General features: G+C 51.7%; 1 protein-coding gene across 1 annotated transcript in view; it reads left to right on the forward strand.

Moving 5' to 3' along the window:
- The window catches only part of ITGA11 (integrin, alpha 11), a 94,779-nt gene that overhangs the window by 47,072 nt on the left and 29,052 nt on the right, over window positions 1-18,655 (forward strand). The window contains exons 10-14 of the mRNA XM_010834508.1: window positions 8,462-8,606; window positions 11,382-11,530; window positions 14,784-14,924; window positions 15,183-15,386; window positions 16,487-16,617. Coding sequence (XP_010832810.1) covers window positions 8,462-8,606; window positions 11,382-11,530; window positions 14,784-14,924; window positions 15,183-15,386; window positions 16,487-16,617 — 770 coding nt within the window. The remainder of the gene's footprint in view (window positions 1-8,461; window positions 8,607-11,381; window positions 11,531-14,783; window positions 14,925-15,182; window positions 15,387-16,486; window positions 16,618-18,655) is intronic.

Genomic DNA, 18,655 nt, shown 5'->3' on the forward strand with positions numbered 1-18,655 from the left:
TCCTGACTCTGGGGTCAGGGCTAGTTAGAAAATGCAACAAAGAAAGTCAATTTCATTAAATCCAACAAGCATTTGTCAAATGCAACTAAGATATCAAAGAGAAAGTGAAAGTGAAAGTGAAGTCACTCAGTCGTGTCCGATTCTTTGCAACCCCATGGACTGTATGTAGCCTTGTAGCCTATCAGGCTTCTCCGTCCATGGGATTTTCCAGGCAAGAGTGCTAGAGTGGATTGCCATTGCCTTCTCCAGGGGATCTTCCCAACCCAGGGATCGAACCTGGGTCTCCCGGATTGCAGGCAGACGCTTTACTGTCTGAGCCACCAGGGAAGCCCCAAGATATCAAAAGGAAGCAGAATTTATTCTTGCCAAATAGGAGTCAGCCTGAAAACAACGCAGAACAGCAGTCCTGAACTTAGAAAATAAGATGACAGAAACTACAGACTTCTGAGTACAGGTGTATAACTTCAGGAGGCCCGCCCATCCATGGAGCCCCTGTAGAGACTCCCTGCTCAATGGGGAACCACGTGGACCCATCTAACACTTATCAAGGCAGCATGAGGGACTTCCCTGGTGGTCCAGTGGCTAAGACTCTACACTTCCTCTACAGGGGGCACAAGTTTGATCCCTGATCAGGGAATTAAGATCAGCATGGTTTAGCAAAAACAAAAACAGTCCTTGCCAAGGCTGTGTGTGATCAGGGTTTTACAGAAGGAAAGGCCCAGGCTAAGGGAAAGGAGATTCAGGGGAGGATCAGGGGAGTCTGGGGCTTGGACAGGCCCCTGAGGACAAGGATTTCAGCAGCCATGGGTGGCAGCAGGCAAGAAAAGAGAGGAAGTTATACCCACAGGACTGGAGAAAGGCTGAGCACACACGGGGGCCCAGCCCTGATGGCGTGGACAGCAAGAGAGAGAGAATGTCCCATGTCTCCATCTTCCATTCCAAGGTCAGTTTTTGAGCATCTCCCCTTGGGCCTGGCTGTGAGGCACTGGGATATATAGAGATGAAGATACCATTTCAACTGACAGCAATTCACAGTCTAGTTGGGGAGAACGACTCCTAAATGATAAGTGCAGTCTCCTGCTTCTCATACTGTGATCTGTGTGTGCCCAGGAATCAGGGAATCTAGAGAGAAGGACAGTTAAGACAAGCTTCAGGGATTCGGGGAAGTTTAGCTGAACCTTGACAATGGCCCAAGCAACAGAGTATGTCAAACAAAATGAGTTCTTGCAGGATCAATAGAGTTCCCCTGCTGTAAAGGGGAGACCAGCAGCTCAGGACCTCAACTTGTTGTTGAGGTCAAGGTCATCAGCTGCCTCCTGTAGCTTCCTCCACATGCTCAACTCTTGTTCTCGTCCCCTAACTGGAGAAACCCAGGGGGCATCTCCCCACTCTGTAAGTGGAAACCCCGGTTCTTCTGTCACCTGTGTCTTGTTTTCAAATGACAGACATCTGGAAGCTTTCATCTGATGAGACTTAGAAAGAGACAATGATTACATTTGAACTTGAGACTCTTTAAGACTTTCTAAATAATTGTTTAAATAAATAAAGTCCTTCCAAATCCAAAGGATTGGTGAGAGTGATGGTGGCCTGTCTGGCACTGTGACTGGCCATTAGGTTGCTATTTTAGGGTACAGAGGCTTTCCAGTGCTAGGCTGGTCATGCCATGATAATTGGCCACAGCCGTCCTGTCCTTGGGAGTCCAACCCCACAGCTCTCAGGATCAGTCAGACCTCTCTGGGGATTGGGGACAAGAAGGTCCAGCCTCTCAACTTTGCCCAGAACAGGTCCTGAGCCCAAGTGAGTACATCTCTTGGGTGAACTTTGGGGCTCCATCTCCTCTGGAAATGCCCCTAGACAGCCTCAGGCAGCTGCTTCCTGCAAATGTGCTGAGTCTTCAGTTGCCCTGGGCCTGTTGAGCTCTGTCAGAAGAAGACTCCCTAGTCCCAAGGGAAGGACCCATAGAATGTTCACAAAGGGTAGAGGAAAGGTCAGGTCTGATCACCTGGTCTGCTGCCATCTTACCTAGCAAGGAAAGCAGGCTTCAGGTTAGGAAGGGAAAAGCAACAAGAGATAGAAAGGACCAGAGTCCAGATTAGGAGAGGAGACCCCCATATATCCCCAAGCCCCTGGATGAACCAAAGCTCCAGGCCACAGTCATTATTACATTCCGGCATGATGGCCAGAAGTCAGAGCTGCTGGGAAAACCAGGGACCCAGAGCCCCAGGAAGCTCGAGTCCTGATTAGCCAAAAGGAGAAAGAATATTCTGGAAATTACCATCAGCAAAATGAGCTATGGATGCCTGGCCAAATTTTAGAATGGATTTGTAAGCCAATGGTTCCATTAGCATTTGGAAATGAACGTGAAGGTCGCTGAGAGCTGGAGTGGCTTCTATTAGTGCTGGCTGCTTGCTGAGGTGATGAACTCCCTGTCAAGCCGGGTAACCAAGAAAAAGCTGCATGAATCTGCCAGAAAGCTTGCAGAAGAGATCCACAGCTCTCAGCCTATAATCCCCATGGGCCACAAGGGGAAGGCGTGGTAGAAGGAAGAGGACCGTAAATAAATTGATGCCCGTGGTGATGGCTCTCCTGCATTGCACTCCGTAAATCTCCCCAACACCAAAAGTTTACAGAAGGAAGCAGTTTTATTAGGGTGGACCTTATCTACACGAAAGACTTGGCCACTCACCCAAGATAAGAACAGAGTGTTTTTTTTTAAATTACACATGATGGTCTAGGAGGACCAGCTTTAGTTACATTACAAACAGGCTGAGGCAGTGCAATTGGGGTGTGGGGTGGGGGGTTATCCCCCCAGACCAATAGCCCCAGCCACCTCCTGCCTCTTCAGCCTGTGCCCATTTCACCACCCTCCTGGGCTCATGGACAGGATAACTAAGGTTAGAGGTGATTATGTAAGGTTCTCAGCTGTTAAAGCCTTAAAGTTGTCTTCTTTCCTAAGGGTTTTGCATTTGAACTCATTTTGCATGTCTTGTTTAATCAAAAGTAGAAGAAACTCATCCATAATGATGAAATGAGGGGTTGACAGCTAAAGGCTGTCAACTCCTTTTGAGCCCCTTTAGCTCTAGATGGTGGATTCTTCCCCTGCCAGCTCTGGGGCAGCAGCCAGGGCTGCCCCCTGAGGCCAAGGCCTGCTGCCATGCTGTTCTGGATTTTTTGCAAGTTGACCCCTGGTGGCAGGAAATATTTCTGGTTCTTTGCAGTCCTCAGAAGCCCAGCCCCAAGTCCTAAGGCTATGCCCTGGTGCCCAACGCCCCACTCCTGGCCATTGTTCCAGGACCTCTGAGTAGAAATAACCATCTCTCTGATCTGGGATGAATAGTCAAGTAAGAGCATGCCCTTTGACCCCCGGCCCCTCCTCACTGCCCCAGCTCTCTGATCTGGGATGAATAGTCAAGTAAGAGCATGCCCTTTGACCCCCGGCCCCTCCTCACTGTCCCAGCCTACGGCTTTCAGCCCCACGAATGGTGCAGGGCCCCTCTCCACAGAAAGACTGCAGGCCAATTTCTGGGTCCTTCCTGCCCAACTCCATCTCAACCTCCAGGCACTGATCCCTTCCTCAGGCTCCACTAGGTTTGTTGAAAACATCTTCTACCAAGACAATCTGAGCAACTAGTTAAAGCATCATCCACCCTCTTAACTGTGTATTTGCCTTAGAAGGTGCTCTTGGGGACAGAGTCCTGACTTCCCTGCGGCCACTCTGGTAATGGACATGTGGGCGAGGAAGCCACAGGGGAGCCTGAGGGGGAGACCAGCACTCGTGCCCTCTAGGTGGTCTCCCTGTGAACAGACCCACCATGGGTCACCTCCATCGGCCCCCACAGCCCTGCCTCTCCAACACCAAGAACTGGTATTATCTGGTGTCATTCCATTGCTACCAGGCCAGAGGAGAGCTCTGTCTGGCTGTGTAGCCTCAGATAAATCATTTTACTTCTCTGAACTTCAACCTTTGAGCAGATGTCTGAAAAACACATGTGGAATTGAATCTTGAGGCTTGGAACTAGAAGTGTGCATTTTGAGACTCCCTAATAAGTTAAGGAGGGCTTCTCAGGTGGCTCAGTGTTAAAGAATTCGCCTGCCAAAGCAGGAGACTTAGTTTCGATCCCTGGGTCCGGAAGATCCCCTGGAGAAGGAAATGGCAACCCACTCCAGAGGGAAATTCTATGGACAAAAGATCCTGGTGGGCGATAGTCTATTGGGTCACAAGAGTCAGGCACGACTTAGTGACTAACCAACCAAGAAGTCAAGGAAGGTTTTTTTAAAATCCTTCCCTAACTCTGCCATGTATCCACCCACCCCCTCAGCAGGCCACCCACTCCTGTGGGCCCTCCTGTCCTGGCCTCTATCAGATCACTCCTCACAGACTCATCTGTAGGTCCAACTTGACTGTGAGATCTGAGGACCCCTGCCTCCCTGGAAGTACTTTATGGACGAATTAATGAATGAGAGGAACTAATATGTATGCAGTCCTTATTGGCTGCCAAGCACCCTGATAAGGATTCAAAATGCTAGTTCTCACAACTATTTACAGAACTACAGAATAGTCTCAGAACTATTTACAACTGAGGACCCTTAGGCTTGGTGAGAGAGAGGAACTTTCCCAAGGTCACACAGCCGGAGGCTTTGGAGATAGAAGTGGAACTCGAATGTCTAACACCAGAGATCACGGTCTAATCCCAGGCCTGGGATTACTCAGCCTACTGACCATCTGGGCTGGGTACTTCTTTGCTGCGAGGCTGTCCTGTGCGTCGTAGGTAGTCAGCAGCATCCCAGGTCTCTACTCACCATAGCAACCCCAACACCACCCCGGGCTGTGACTACCAAAGCTGACTTCAGGCATTACTAAACATTGCCTGGGGGCTAAGCCACCCCAAGTTGGGAACCACCATTCCCACGGGAAGACTATGCGGCTTCCCGTGCTGGGCATGTGGCCCGACCCTGGCTGGGGACAGGGACGAGCAGGAACACAGAGTTTGGGGAGATCTGGTCACACACCAGGGAGCACTCAGCTGAGGTGGAAAGGTAATTCTGCTGCAGGACCGGTCAGAGGACAGCTGAGACCTCAGCTGGCGGGATCCGATGGTGAGGGCTCAGGCAAGTACAGGTACAGGTCCTCCTCAAGGAGGGCACACACTTGGCCTTAGATCTTCTGGGGGCCAAGCCCATGTCCTCATTTCTGCACTGAGAGCCAGGAAGGTCAGCTGCCACCCAGGCCCACCCTGGTCATACCTGGTGGAAGCCCCGGAAACCTCGCAGGGAAGGAGGCCATAAGTGAGGGAGCCAGTGCCAGGCCTGGAGCAGGGAACATGGAGCTTCCCCACGCAGCCCTTCTGTTTTCCAGCTGGGCTTGAACGCCTGGCTTCTTCTATCAAATCGTTGGCCCTTTCTTCAGCCCCATGCTTCCAGATTTTTTCCAAACTCAAAAGGTCTGGGTTTTCCTAACTGGGAAAAGATGGTGACCACCTGAGGTTTGCCTTGGTGGCCTGGGCTTGCCCTCTCAGCCAGCCCACAGGGCACCCTGTCCGCAGCAGGGCTCCAGGAGACCCTGCTCGGGAAAGGGCCGCCCACTGGGAGCGCAAGCCTGCCTGCAGCCACTGCCGGGGTGGACTGGCAGAAGGTGAGGGCCCAGAAGCCCTCAGCCCCCCAGTGCTGCCAAATGCAGAAATTCCGATGGAACTGCCAAGCCCCACTGTGGTGAGTCAGCATCAGGTCTCCCCCAGCTGAATCCCCCGCACCCAGTGAAGCCAGGCCTTCTCAGTACATCAGAGGTTTCCAATCATCTGCAAAGCCTAACAGTCATCTTCAAAGGCCTCCCCAGGAAGCAGACTGGCCTGCTGTCATATTGAAAGCAGAATCTAGGGGCTTCTGGGGAAGCCAATGAGCATTTTTTTCCTCTGACCAGCTCCATCCCAGCCCTGCCGCTGACTTGCTGTGTGACCTCAGGCAACCCCCTTTCCCTCTCTGAATCTTGGGTGCTCATTAGTCTAGTGCAGATAATGACTGTCCTGCTGGCCTCCCACAAATGGGTGATTGGATGAGAAAGGATCTTGCCAAGAATGGAGCACACCCCAAGAGTGGGGAATGTTGGCAGGAGTCTCTGAGGCCCTGGCCTGGATCCTGGCCCCGACAGATTGTCAGACTCTCTCCCAGGCTGAAGTGCCCGGAGTAGGAGAGAGAAAGCTGATGAGAAAATGGGACATCAAACACAACCAGGCACATCAGACTCACCCAAGAGCAGCTAATTTATAGCCGTAAAAACATCCTCTGAACAGTCAGTTCAACCTTTAAAATATTAGGACTTTAATCCTTATATATGATCAACTTTACTCTTGAAAGTGGAACCTTGGGAATGAGAAAAGGACCCATAGCTTATTACAGTTCCCAATCTTGCCTCCTCCACCACCAGTAATGAAATTAGTGCTGAGGCCTCTGCCTGTATGTTTAGTTATGGCTCTGTTGTCCCCAGGCCAGAGTCACATTTTTCTATTGATCCCCCGTCTTTGGTGGTGGTGGTTTAGTCATTTGGTCATGTCTTTCTCTTTGCAACCCCATGGACTATAGCCCACCAGGCTCCTCTGTCCATGGGATTTTCCAGGCAAGAATACTGGAGTTGGTAGCCATTTCCTTCTCCAGGGGATCTTCCCCACCGAGGGACTGAACCTGGGTCTCCAGCCTTGCAGGCAGATTCTTTACCAAATGAGCCACCAGGAAAGGAGAAATTCAGTACTCTGGGCACCAATGGTGGGGAAACCTCAAATTCCACCCACCAGCTGGGTTGAAGGAGGGCTTAGTGGGAGAGAGATGACTTCACCAGCTTGTGCTTTAACATTCCAAAGCTGGGAGGCAAAACTAGGTTTTGCTCATGATCACCAAGGTGACCCAGGAAGGTGGCCCCTCCTGCTTCCACCCACCCCCACCCCAGCCCCTCATTGTCCCTAGTCACTGCTCTCCCTCTTCTGAGTGCTTGGTGTTCATCTTCCTGTGTCCACTAGTTATGTGGATGCTTGGGGGTGGAGATAGAGTTCAGGGGCAGCCCAGAGAGTGGATAGACCCAGTCCAGTCCCCCTCAAATGACCCTGGAAGCTTCCCCTCAGGGAGCTAGAGCTCCCCATCTTCCTGCCCAGGCATCGGAGCATCTGCTTACCCTGTAATTAAAGACAACCTCCTGTCCTTGAGGTGCTGGCTGCCACAAATGTGGCCCTGGCTTACCTGGCTAGCCTCATGTTGAACCACCCTGCTCCTCTCACTCGGGGCTCCAGCCCAATTGAACAGCTTTCAGTTCGTTGAAGCCAAAGGCTCTGAACTGTCTCCAGCCTCAGGGCCTTTGCACAAATTATTTCATCTCTCCAGGTGTCTGGGTAAGTAAGCATCACTTGCTCAAAACGCTTTTCCTGAGCCCCATCTCAATCTAAATTCAGTCTCAGGCCAGGATTTATCACATCCCTCATTGTGTGGCAGTTATCACGGTTTGCAAGTATTATGTTTATCTGTGTATGTATTTTAATGCCTGTGAGCTCTGTTGGGGCAGGGATAGTATCCCCAGCGCTAAGCAAGTGTCTGACATAAGACAGACACACAGTGAATTTGTACTGAAGAGATGAAGAAGTAGTGTTTACACGCAGGAAAGCAACTCAGACGCTGCAAAGGAAGGGGAAAAGCACAGGTTGTGCGCATGCTAAGTCGCTTCAGTCGTGTCAGATTCTGTGCGCCGCCGTGGACTGTAGCATGCCAGGCTCCTCTAGCCATGGGATTCTCCAGGCAAGAATACTGGAGTGGACTTTCCATTTCTTCCTCCAGTGGATCTTCTCAACCCAGGGATCAAACCCACGTCTCTTACCATTTCCTGCATTGGCAGGAATATTGGCAGGTGTATCCTTTACCACCAGTGCCACCTGGGAAGCCCCAGAAAAGTATATGTGCAGCACTTGAAGGGGGTTTCCCTGGTGGCTCAGCTGGTAAAGAATCTGCCTGCAGTGTGGGAGATCTAGGTTCGATCCCTTGGTTGGGATGATCCCCTGGAGAAGGGAAAGGCTACCCACTGCAGTGTTCTGGCCTGGAGAATTCCATGGACTATATAGTCCACGGAGTCGCAAAGAGTTGGACACGACTGAGCGACTTTCATCACTTAAAGGAGTGTCAGAAAGAAGGGATGGAATGCAACTTTGGTCCTGGATTTGGAGCCTGTTTCTAGAACATTCCTTGTTTCCTAAGATCCTATCCTTGGGATCAGCTTGACCCACTTTATCCTAAGAATGGAGTGGGGCAAGAAAGCCCTCAGCTCCTGTTAAAGTCAAGAATCCTGGTTGGAAGTTGGGCTATTAACGAACTGGGCAGGAGGTGCCAGATGGGGGCAGGCGGATGCTTCATGGTGTGGATGTAGGGCAGATTCCTGGCCAGGGGCACCCCGGGGGACATGAGCTGATGTGCACCCCCTCCCCGATGTCAGGACGGGATTCTGCTGGGAGCTGTGGGCGCTTATGACTGGAATGGAGCTGTGCTAAAGGAGACCAGCAGCGGGAAGGTCATTCCTCTCCGTGAGTCTTACCTGAAGGAATTCCCTGAGGAGCTCAAGAACCATGGCGCCTACCTGGGTAAGAGGCAGGGCTGAGGGGTGGCTAGTGGGCGGTGGGCCAAAAGAGGACTTGGGGGTCCAGAACATGCTCAAACACGAGACGAGGGGCTTGTCCATGCATCGTCTGTGCTGATTCAAGCAGTCAGGAGTCATTGCCTCTCCAGGCTGGCATCCAGCATGCCCAGCACCATGCCTGGCTCATCACGGGCTCTCCATTAGTAGCTAGAATAAATCAGGGTCCCCAAGCCAGGCTGTGGACCAGGCCATGCAGCAGGAGGTGAGAAAGCGAGTGAAGCTTCATCTGCCATTCCCCGTCTCCCCCACCGCCCCCATCCGTGGAAAAATTGTCTTTCACAAAACTGGTGCCTGGTGCCAAAAAGATTGCAGACTGCCAGAATAAATGACAAGCAGTCTGACCTGAAATTGTTTCCACTGATGCCTCTAGAGTCTCCGGCAGCTGTTGGTATGCTTTCAGAATCGAGTGCAGAAAAAAAAAAAAAAAAGAATTGAGTGCAGGAAGTCTGCCTCCCCAAGGAAAAAATGAGAGCTGAGGATGTGTTCAGTTCAGTTCAGTCACTCAGTCATGTCCAAATCTTTGTGTTATGATCAAGGCAGGAGTCATCTCCCATTAAGCACCTTAGTGTGAGTGAAAGTGGCTCAGTCATGTCCAACTCTTTGCGAGGCCAGAATACTGGAGTGGATAGCCTTTCCCTTCTCCAGGGGATCTTCCCAACCCAGGGATCAAACCCAGGTCTCCTGCATTGCAGGCAGATTCATTACCAGCTGAGCCACAAGGGAAGCTCACCTTAAGCACCTTAAGGTGGTCGTAAAAAGAAAAGTGTGAGTCATTGACCTGGTGGTGACAGGTCCCAGCTGTGAGACCTTAACCATAACCCAGTCACCTCCAGTTTTGTAGTAGCGAGCCTCTGCCATTCATGCAGAAAGGGTTGAACCAGAGGAAAGGAGAAGCGCTCACGTTGTCTGTAAGTCTTCCTGAGTTTCTGAACTGAGTCTACCAGCTGTGACGTTATCACCAATGCAGCCTCAGACCCCACTTCTCCGTGAACTAAGTTGTCAGTGGGCCTCTCTGTGGTGGGAAGGTCGTTCCTCCTCCCAGAAGACCCTTCATGAGGCCCAACCATGGTCCCTCCTTGGGTGGGAGTCCGGAGGGAGCGCCTTTCTGCTCCTCCTCTCTCTGGGGGTTCATCCAGGGAGGGCACTGTGGGGGATCTCTGGAAGATTCCTCCCTCTGTGCCCCAAGGGAGATGGGGAGTTTGGGGAAGGAGACCGGGAGGCCAGGCTCTCCGCCTCCACACTGGGGAAGCTGATGGACTTCCGGCCCCGGGCCTTCAGGGAGGCTCTCTAGCTTTCAGGGTGGCCTTGCCTGCTGGTCAGAGCCACATGGGAACTGCAACCACAGCCAGCAGGGAAGCAGGAAGCTCTCAGCACTGCTTAGAGCTTTGAGAGTCGGCCCTCGCCTGCCCCCAGGACATTCAGCCCCCAGGACCCTCCTGTTACCACTGTCCCTCCTTCCGGGAACCCCAAACGCCTGGGGTCAATGAGAATACTCTCAGTAATGCCGCTGAGGGCTCAGCTTAGAAGAAACCCTTGCTCCACCGCACAACGCTAAGCCTGCTCTACCCTTGTATTTTTGTGATTGCTCTGAATTCACAGCCATTAGCCACCCTCCATGCGATATCCTGCTTTCACCTATCCCACATCCCAGAACACCTTTCCAAGTGTCAAAGATGTTGTATCTAGAACCAGTTTCCCACCCTACTGCACCCACACTCCCGGCCACTGTGAGTTGGCTTCTGTGCATCCCGCAGCCACTCTGAAAGCAACTAGTGGAACCCGAGACACAGTTACCCACATATACACAGGCGTGCACACAGGCATGCACACACAGCAGAAGGAGCCGCTCATTCCCCAGAAAGCACCCAGGAATTGCCAGCAAGGCCTGGCACCCATCTAAAAACAGGGATCCACTCTCCAAATCAACTGGCAGGAAGTAGGACTCTCGGCTTTGCACACCTGCAAGGGTCCCACTTTCAGGAGGGTTGTCTGAGGACGCTGCACCCAGAGCTGGGTGCTCGACTGGAAATTCACAGGGACCAGGCACTGATCCCGAGAACATGGATTGGAGGCCTTTCCCAAAGAGCCCCTGGGTTTCCGTCTTGTTCTCTTTTGAGTGGCATACGTGTGTGGATGCAGAGAAGCCTGGGCACTCCCCGCTTTGGGGCTGCAGGAATCTCTGAGACCCCCTACCTGCATGCCCTGAGCAGAGCAGTTCCTTGCCTCTGCACAGCCAACCCTTCAGTTTTTGGTGGACCACTTAGCAGGGCATTCTGGTAATGAAGAGGACATTGCCTGGTCCCCAGAGAGACTACTGGTGGGGATCAGAAACAAAGCCAGCCCAATATAAAAAGAAGCATGGCTAGGGTTTGTTCTCTCACCTCCCTGCTCCCCCATGTGCTCACCTGTGGGGAGAGTGAAGCAGGCGATGTGCATGTTCCAGGTCAGCGATGCCTTTTAGTGACCCCACCTGGCTTCTTTCGATGCCCTCCAGCAGAGGGTGGGCACAGTGAGTTCCCTGCACCGTCCACCAGCCCCTTCCAAGCCCTGCCTCTTCCAGGCCTCCTCCTCAGCTGAGCCTGGGAACCACCGTCTAGAACTACCATCTGCTCAGCCTGCTCTGAATACTCTCCTTTCAGCGGCCCACCCATGCTGCCAGGCCCTGGCGAGGTCTGCCAGGCCGCGGGGTCAGAGACCAGCCTGTTTCCTCCCACGGCAGGGTACACAGTCACATCGGTCGTGTCCTCCAGGCAGGGGCGGGTGTACGTGGCCGGAGCCCCCCGGTTCAACCACACAGGCAAAGTCATCCTGTTCACCATGCACAGCAACCGGAGTCTCACCATCCACCAGGCCCTGCGGGGCGAGCAGGTAACGCAGAGGGGGCTGGGGGTGGGGCCGACAGGCGGGACAGCTGGGGTGGTGAGGCTGGGAGGGACTGCAACTCAGCTCGTCCCTCACAGGACTGCCCCCAGATCCAGAAACATCCTTCCTGGCTAGGGGGGTATGCCTTCTTTATACCCACCTTAGAGCTGATGCTCCCTCCCCAGACAGCCAGATCTCAGACCCTGCTGCTGCAACGAGAACCTGGGAGAACCCACGGAGCCCTTGTCTCTGGTGCACTAGCCAGACCTCTGCCCCCCACCACCAGCATCTCTCTGGTCGTGTCTAGAGTTCAGGGCTCTAGCAGAGGCAACATCCAGGCTATGACTTCCCAGCTTGGGCTGACAAGGCCCCTAGGCATCTGAAGGGGCACTCATGTTCCTCAAGCCACCTTGGTGCTACCAGAAGTGGGAGGAGTCATGCCTCTGCCCACAACAAGGCCCCAGGGGTGCACCAAGATGCCAACTTCTTTCCTTCCCTGGAACGGGCATGATGCAGAACGGTACAACTGCCAATATCACAGCACCCCCCAAGACGTGGTGGGCAGTCTCATGTTAGAAGGTCTGAATGCACGGGGGAAAGCTATGATTAAAGTCAGGGATAGTGAAAAGATCAGGAAACAGGGTTCTGATACAGGTTTTCAATAGCCCAGGAAAACTGTGGTCCTGAGAAGCAACACAGCTTTTCCAAGGTTATTGGGGAGATGCACTGGGTAAAGCTCAGAATCCTGGACTCTTGGTGGGGCTGCCTACTTTGTGCTACCTCCTGACCCCAACGACCCCCACACAAGGCCTTCGCCCCTCCTGCCTGGCAGCATCCAGTGTCCATGGCACCCTGCGCTGAGCTGAGCCCTGTCCAGCTCCTTCCTGTTATTCTTGGCTTGCCCCTGGTGCTCCAGAGCCTGGGAACAGCCCTGCTTCCTGCCTCTTCTACTGCCCTTGGCCATGAGGACACGCTCTCGGCCAGGTCTAACCTCAGTCCCTCTAGCTGCAGGGAGCCATCCTTTCACCATCCCTCTTCCCATCCCAAGGGCACCGGGGACCTGGGCGCTGCTCTGGTCCCAGTCTCCACACTGCCTGCCCATACCCCACCCAGGGCCGGCCCTCAGGAATCCAAGGTTAGACCTTGAGAGCCGGAGGGAATTCGCCCGAAGAATATATGACATTTTTACTGCCTGGATCTGCCTCCAACATCCAAACAAGAAACCGCAGCACTGAAAGCAGCTAAGTTAAGTGGATTCCAAATCACCGTGACCCATATAGCTGAGGCCACATGTTTAGACAGTCTCTCTCCGCCTCCCTCTTTGCTCTCTGTCTGCCTCGTAATCATTCTGTGTAGGCACATCTCTCCCCTCCCCATACCGTGTTTATAATTTCCTTTTTCCCCTTTTCTGTATTTTTTTTTTCATTCTCCTCAGTTAAAAGTTTTTAATGCTTGAGGATAAATTTCTTCCGAAAACACCCCAAGCCGGGAAGGGAGAATCATGGGCTTGGGTGTCAGATGGATCAGAGTTCCAACCCAATTTGGCTGTAACCGGCCTTCTGACCTTGGGTTAGTGACTCAAATTCTCTGAGCTTCAGTTCCTTCCCTGTGAAGTAAGGACAATGATTTCTCCCAAGACAGCGTGAGGCTGTAAAGTGCCTCACGCAGGGCCTGTCCTTGGGAAGGGCTCCTTTTCTTTCCTGACCAACCCCTTGCTCCTATAAACATTTATAGAGTACCTCCTGTGTGCCAGGCACAGTGCCCAGGCCTGGACGGAATGAGACAGGAGCAGCACCCACTGTTGGGGGGCGTCTGTGGAGGGAACCAGTGCTAGGGGGGAGGAGGACGGGGCTGGGGGAGAGCATGAAGAAAGGGACCCCACGGCAGGGGATGGAGTCGGGAAGGCCAGGGATGTCTTTGAACAGGAAGTGACCTGTAGGATGATAGACATGACCTGGAGAGAGGGGAGGAGAAAAGGGTAGAGGCTAAAGAGAAGTATGTGCAGGGAAAGCTGGGAAGCCTGCCAGAGCAGGGGGCTTTTGGAGAAGAGAAATCACTTCAGTGATTTCTGAAAAAAATCTGACAGTGAGAGAAAAAATTTCTGACAGTGAGAGAAATCACTGTCAGGGGGAATGTGGGAGCCAGAGGGTGGGAGCCAGAGGCTGGGGAGGCGGGGAGGCCAGTCCAGGAGGGTCACACTGCAGTTTGGACATTCCCTCCCAAAGCAAGGAAGGGGCATGGTCAGCTTCTGGAAGCCACTCGAGCTCCCCACAGGGGTGGGCTGGAGCGCCAGTCTGGAGATGGGCGGGGAGGGGGTCCTTCCTTTGGAAGGTGCCTCTCCTGAGGAAGAAGCATCAGAAGAGGAGGGAAGTAGATGGATTTGGGACATGTTTGGCATCCACCAAGTGGACTTGTGGGGAGACTGCAGGTGGGAGAGATGGGAGTGGAGCCAGGAGGACCCTTAGGTTTCTAGCTGAGTTGGAGGCATTGCACCCAAGGCGAGAGAGGAACACAGTAAGTGCTCAAATACTGAGAAGAAATCACAAGTCACCACCCAAGGTGCTAAGCCCAGTTATTTGGAAAATAAAATATTGAAAATGAGTTAAATGTCCAACAGAGGACTGATTAAACACGTTTGGCACATGCATAATTTGGAATGTTATACCATATAGTCAAACCTATGGCTTTTCCAGTAGTCATGTATGGATGTGACCGTTGGAGCATAAAGAAGACTGAGTGCCAAAGAATTGATGCTTTCGAACTATGGTGCCAGAGAAGACTCTTGAGTCCCTTGGACGGCAAGGAGATCAAACCTGAATATTCATTGGAAGGACTGATGCTGAAGCTCCAATACTTTGGCTACCTGATGCAAAGAGCTGACTCATTGAAAAAGATTCTGATGCTGGGAAAGATTGAGGGCAAGAGGAGAAAGGTGTGACAGAGGAAGAGGTGGTTGGATGGCATCCCTGACTCAATGGACATGAGTTTGAGCAAACTCCAGGAGACAGTGAAGGATGGGGAAGCCTGGTGTGCTGCAGTCCATGGGGGTCACAAAGAGTCAGACAGGACTTAAAAACTGAACAACAAAAGTTAAATAATGGAAAGTCAAGTGGTGGTGGAATGGTTAAGGAGCAAAGGGTTGGCGGGGGTGGGGGCCCTCATTCTTTCAGCAGAGAGTCTGAGTCAAAGGCTGCCCACTGGTAAGGGGAGGCCTCTCAGCAACCCAGCCCCATGCCCCTCCCCCATCCCTGTGCCGCAGATAGGCTCTTACTACGGGAGCGAGATCACCTCGGTGGACGTGGACGAAGATGGTGTGACTGATGTCCTGCTGGTGGGCGCGCCCATGTACTTCAGCGAGGGCGGAGAGCGGGGCAGGGTGTACGTCTATAACCTGAGACAGGTACGGAGCGCGGATGCTGGCCAGCTTTCCAGGGGCACCTGACGCATGCCTTGATCAGGTGTCCATGAGGGAAGCTGGGAAGGGGAGGCCAGCGCATGCCTGCAGACTGGAGAGGAGAGGAACCGCCTCTGCCCTTGGGTTTATGTAGCGGGAAAGAAACAGAGAAACACAGAGGGGGATGGTGCAGGCCAGAGTGGGTCATGACCCTGAGAGCCCTTGCCAAGCCCCCTGAGCCTTTTCCTGCCCCTGATTTTGCAGGACCGGTTTGTTTACAATGGAACGTTGAAGGATTCCCACGGTTACCAGAACGCCCGATTCGGCTCCTCCATCGCCTCCGTTAGGGACCTCAATCAAGATTCCTACAACGATGTGGTGGTGGGGGCCCCTCTGGAAGACAACCACGGGGGCGTTCTCTACATCTACCACGGCTTCCAAGGCAGCATCCTGAAGACGCCGAAGCAGGTGCCGCCCCCCACCCTAACCCCCAGAATGAATGGAGCTAGAACTTGGAGTCCTAGTATCTCATTCCCTGTCCTCACCCAGGAAAGGATTGCCATCTGTCCTAGCTCTACCTGCCTCAAGTTGAAATTAATCTCAAGACCTTCCCGTCACTCCTGTGGATACCCTCTCCCTGCTTAACTTCATCTCCCAACAACAGCAATAACAAAACCCCCCAAGGACCTGAATCCCGCTGGCCCTCACATGCTTTCATGCAACTGACTACATGTGGAGAAGACCTGGGGCTTCCCTAATGGCTCAGTGGTAGAGAATCTGCCTCCCAACACAGGAGACGCTGGTTCGTTCCCTGGTCCAGGAAGATCCCCTGGAGAAGGAAATGGCAACCCACTCCAGTATTCTTGCCTGGGAAGTCCCATGGACAGAGGAGCCTGGAGTGCTAAAGTCCGTGGGGTTGCAAACAGTCGGACACAGCTGAACAAATGAATGGAGAAGGCCTATTTGGGCTCCTCTTCTCTGGAAATGCCTCAGGATAGAAACAGTGCTATACCCAAAAGTGAGCCATCCCAAGCGCCTTCCCCTCAGGGTCATCACTTTTGCCTGTTTTATTAGTAAGCTAGCCTAATATACCACACTTAGAGATAGTGATGGGTTACCTGCCATGTAATGTGTGTTTACATCCCGTGGGGAATTCTTTTCTTAAATAATTGATGTACAATATTATATGTTGCAGATGTACATCAGAGTGGTTCACAATTTTTAAAGGTTATATTCCATGTATAGTTATTATAAAATATTGGCTATATCCCCTGTGTTGTATATCTTCATAGCTTATTTACTTTATACATAATAGTTTGTATCTTTTATCTCCTACCCCATCTTTCCTCGTTTTCCCTCTTCAGTGGAGAACCCTTTTATGACACATTATTTAATCCAAAAGAATGACTTAATGGTAGAAATTTCAGGTTCCAAAACAGACCAGGAGAGGAGATAGCTTTGGGCTGAGGAAGTTTCCTGATAATTTCAGACAGACTGTCTCCAGGGCTCCCAGTTGTGTTTTCTCCTTAGGGTGCCCACACCCAGCTCTTTCCTTCTGCTTCCTGCAGAGAATCCCCGCCTCAGAGCTGGCTCCTGGCCTCCAGTATTTTGGCTGCAGCATTCACGGGCAGCTGGACCTCGATGAAGACGGGCTCGTGGACTTGGCAGTGGGCGCGCTTGGCAATGCCGTGATTTTGTGGTTGGTTCCCCCATTTTTCACAATTCTTGTGCTCTCTTGAGGGTCCTGATGGATACAGGCTTTAAAAGACACACTTTAGACTCTTTGTCTCTTGTTTTTAATCATTGTCGGCCAAATTCACCCTGTTCTTATCCCGTTGTGACTATGAATTTCCTTTTTATGGATTCACTGTAAGTTATTTTGAAGTCCAAATCCCTCTTCTCAGTGGGGTTCAGAGATTTTAGAGCTATTTAGTGGCTAAAGGGAGAAGGCGATGGCACCTCACTCCAGTACTCTTGCCTGGAAAATCCCATGGATGGAGGAGCCTGGTAGGCTGCAGTCCATGGGGTAGCTAAGAGTCAGACACAACTGAGCAACTTCACTTTCACTTTTCACTTTCATGCATTGGAGAAGGAAATGGCAACCCACACCAGTGTTCTTGCCTGGAGAATCCCAGGGACGGGGGAGCCTGGTGGGCTGCCGTCTATGGGGTCGCACAGAGTCGGATACAACTGAAGCGACTTAGCAGCAGCAGCAGCAGTGGCCAAAAACCCCCTTAGACTTTTTCCTACAAGTTCTGATTACTGGGGCATTTCTCCCACTTGGCTTCTCTTAAAGGGACAGGCTGAGAATATTCTCCTCAGCTGGGAGGATTTCCTTCTCCCCTAGTGTGAAAGATTTCTTTCCTCCAAATCCCTTCTGACTCCTGGTTTCCTTTCTCAGGATCTCATTTCTGTACCAGGCCATGGATATTTGCCATGCATTTGTACTTGGGGTCTGTGTTAAGCAATGGTCTGCAACTTTTAAAAAAAAAAGGTTTTCTAAAAGTCCATCTATTCAACTGAGTGATGTGTCAGCTACTTTTTTAGCCAAAAAGAAACTTTAATTTGAGCTAATTTTATATATGTTGATACTTTTATTATAAATACAATAACTTAAAGAAAATTTGTGAAATAAATCACTCATAGTTTCATCACCTTAACATTACCACTATTAATATTTTGGCATTTCCCTACCATTCTTTTACCATCTGCATATAATTTTATACAAGTGCAATCACATTTTCATACAACTTAAGAAAGATGTTAAACAGAGATAACTGATGACTTCACGGGGAGAATCTTTAGGTTCTTGGTCCTCAAGAATATTACATTCCACTCAGGAAATGTCTTAGGTTCCCTGGAAAACAGAGCCTGAGGCGAAAGCTTGTGCGTCTGCGCTGCTGTGGGAGGGACTTCAGTCTCAGAAGCAGAAGTGAGGGTCCAGGGGAACTGAAGCAGGAGAGGAGGAGAGGGATTCGAGAGGAAAGTACCTAATGAGCTGCAGACTCACACTCTGGGCAGCTCCCTGCTCCAGCATCTCCAGAGAGGCAGAAAGAATACAGCCTCTGCTTTCTGCAACAGCCCCTTAGGGGAGCAACGGGGAGCAGTGTATCTGCGAGTTCCTAGTGTCCCCCCAGTGCCAGGGCCCAAGTGTCAGCTGCCCCACACCTCTGGGCAGCACCGAGGAAGCGGGATCTCTGCAGGTCCCGCCCGGAAGTTGCACTGGCACCACAGCCTATCAGGTGGGGATCTTAGGTCTTTGGTAGAGACAGCAGCTTGGGCTAAATGTATTCACTGCTTTGGTTCTAGCCAGGAAGCAAGACAGGTGAACAAGGCCCAGGTTAGGGGGTAGATGTTGTCTCCCAAGTCTGTGGGGCAATACATAAGCTACGTTCTTTACAGGAAACAAGATAAACATACAACCAGAAGAATCGGTCCCACAGAGTGGATTCAATCAAGCCCTAGCTTGTGACGTCTAAACCTGAGTGCTACCTGAGTGCTGCTGAAACTGTGGGCTGAAGCCCTCTAGGGAAAATTTAGAGTCAAACTCCCTGGATCTCAAACATGACTGCCATTAGCATCACCTGGGAGCTTTTAAACCTCTCATTACCCAGGCTTTACCCTGACCACTTAAAGTAAAATTTCTAGGTCAAGAACTCAGGCATTTAAAGAATCTCCAGGTGTTCGCTTCCAGTAGGCACCTAAGTCTGAGAACCACTGATAAAAGCCATTATATT

Source organism: Bison bison, unplaced genomic scaffold, assembly GCF_000754665.1.
Source record: "Bison bison bison isolate TAMUID 2011002044 unplaced genomic scaffold, Bison_UMD1.0 scf7180017864034, whole genome shotgun sequence".
In the NCBI taxonomy this organism is placed as follows: Eukaryota; Metazoa; Chordata; class Mammalia; order Artiodactyla; family Bovidae; genus Bison; species Bison bison.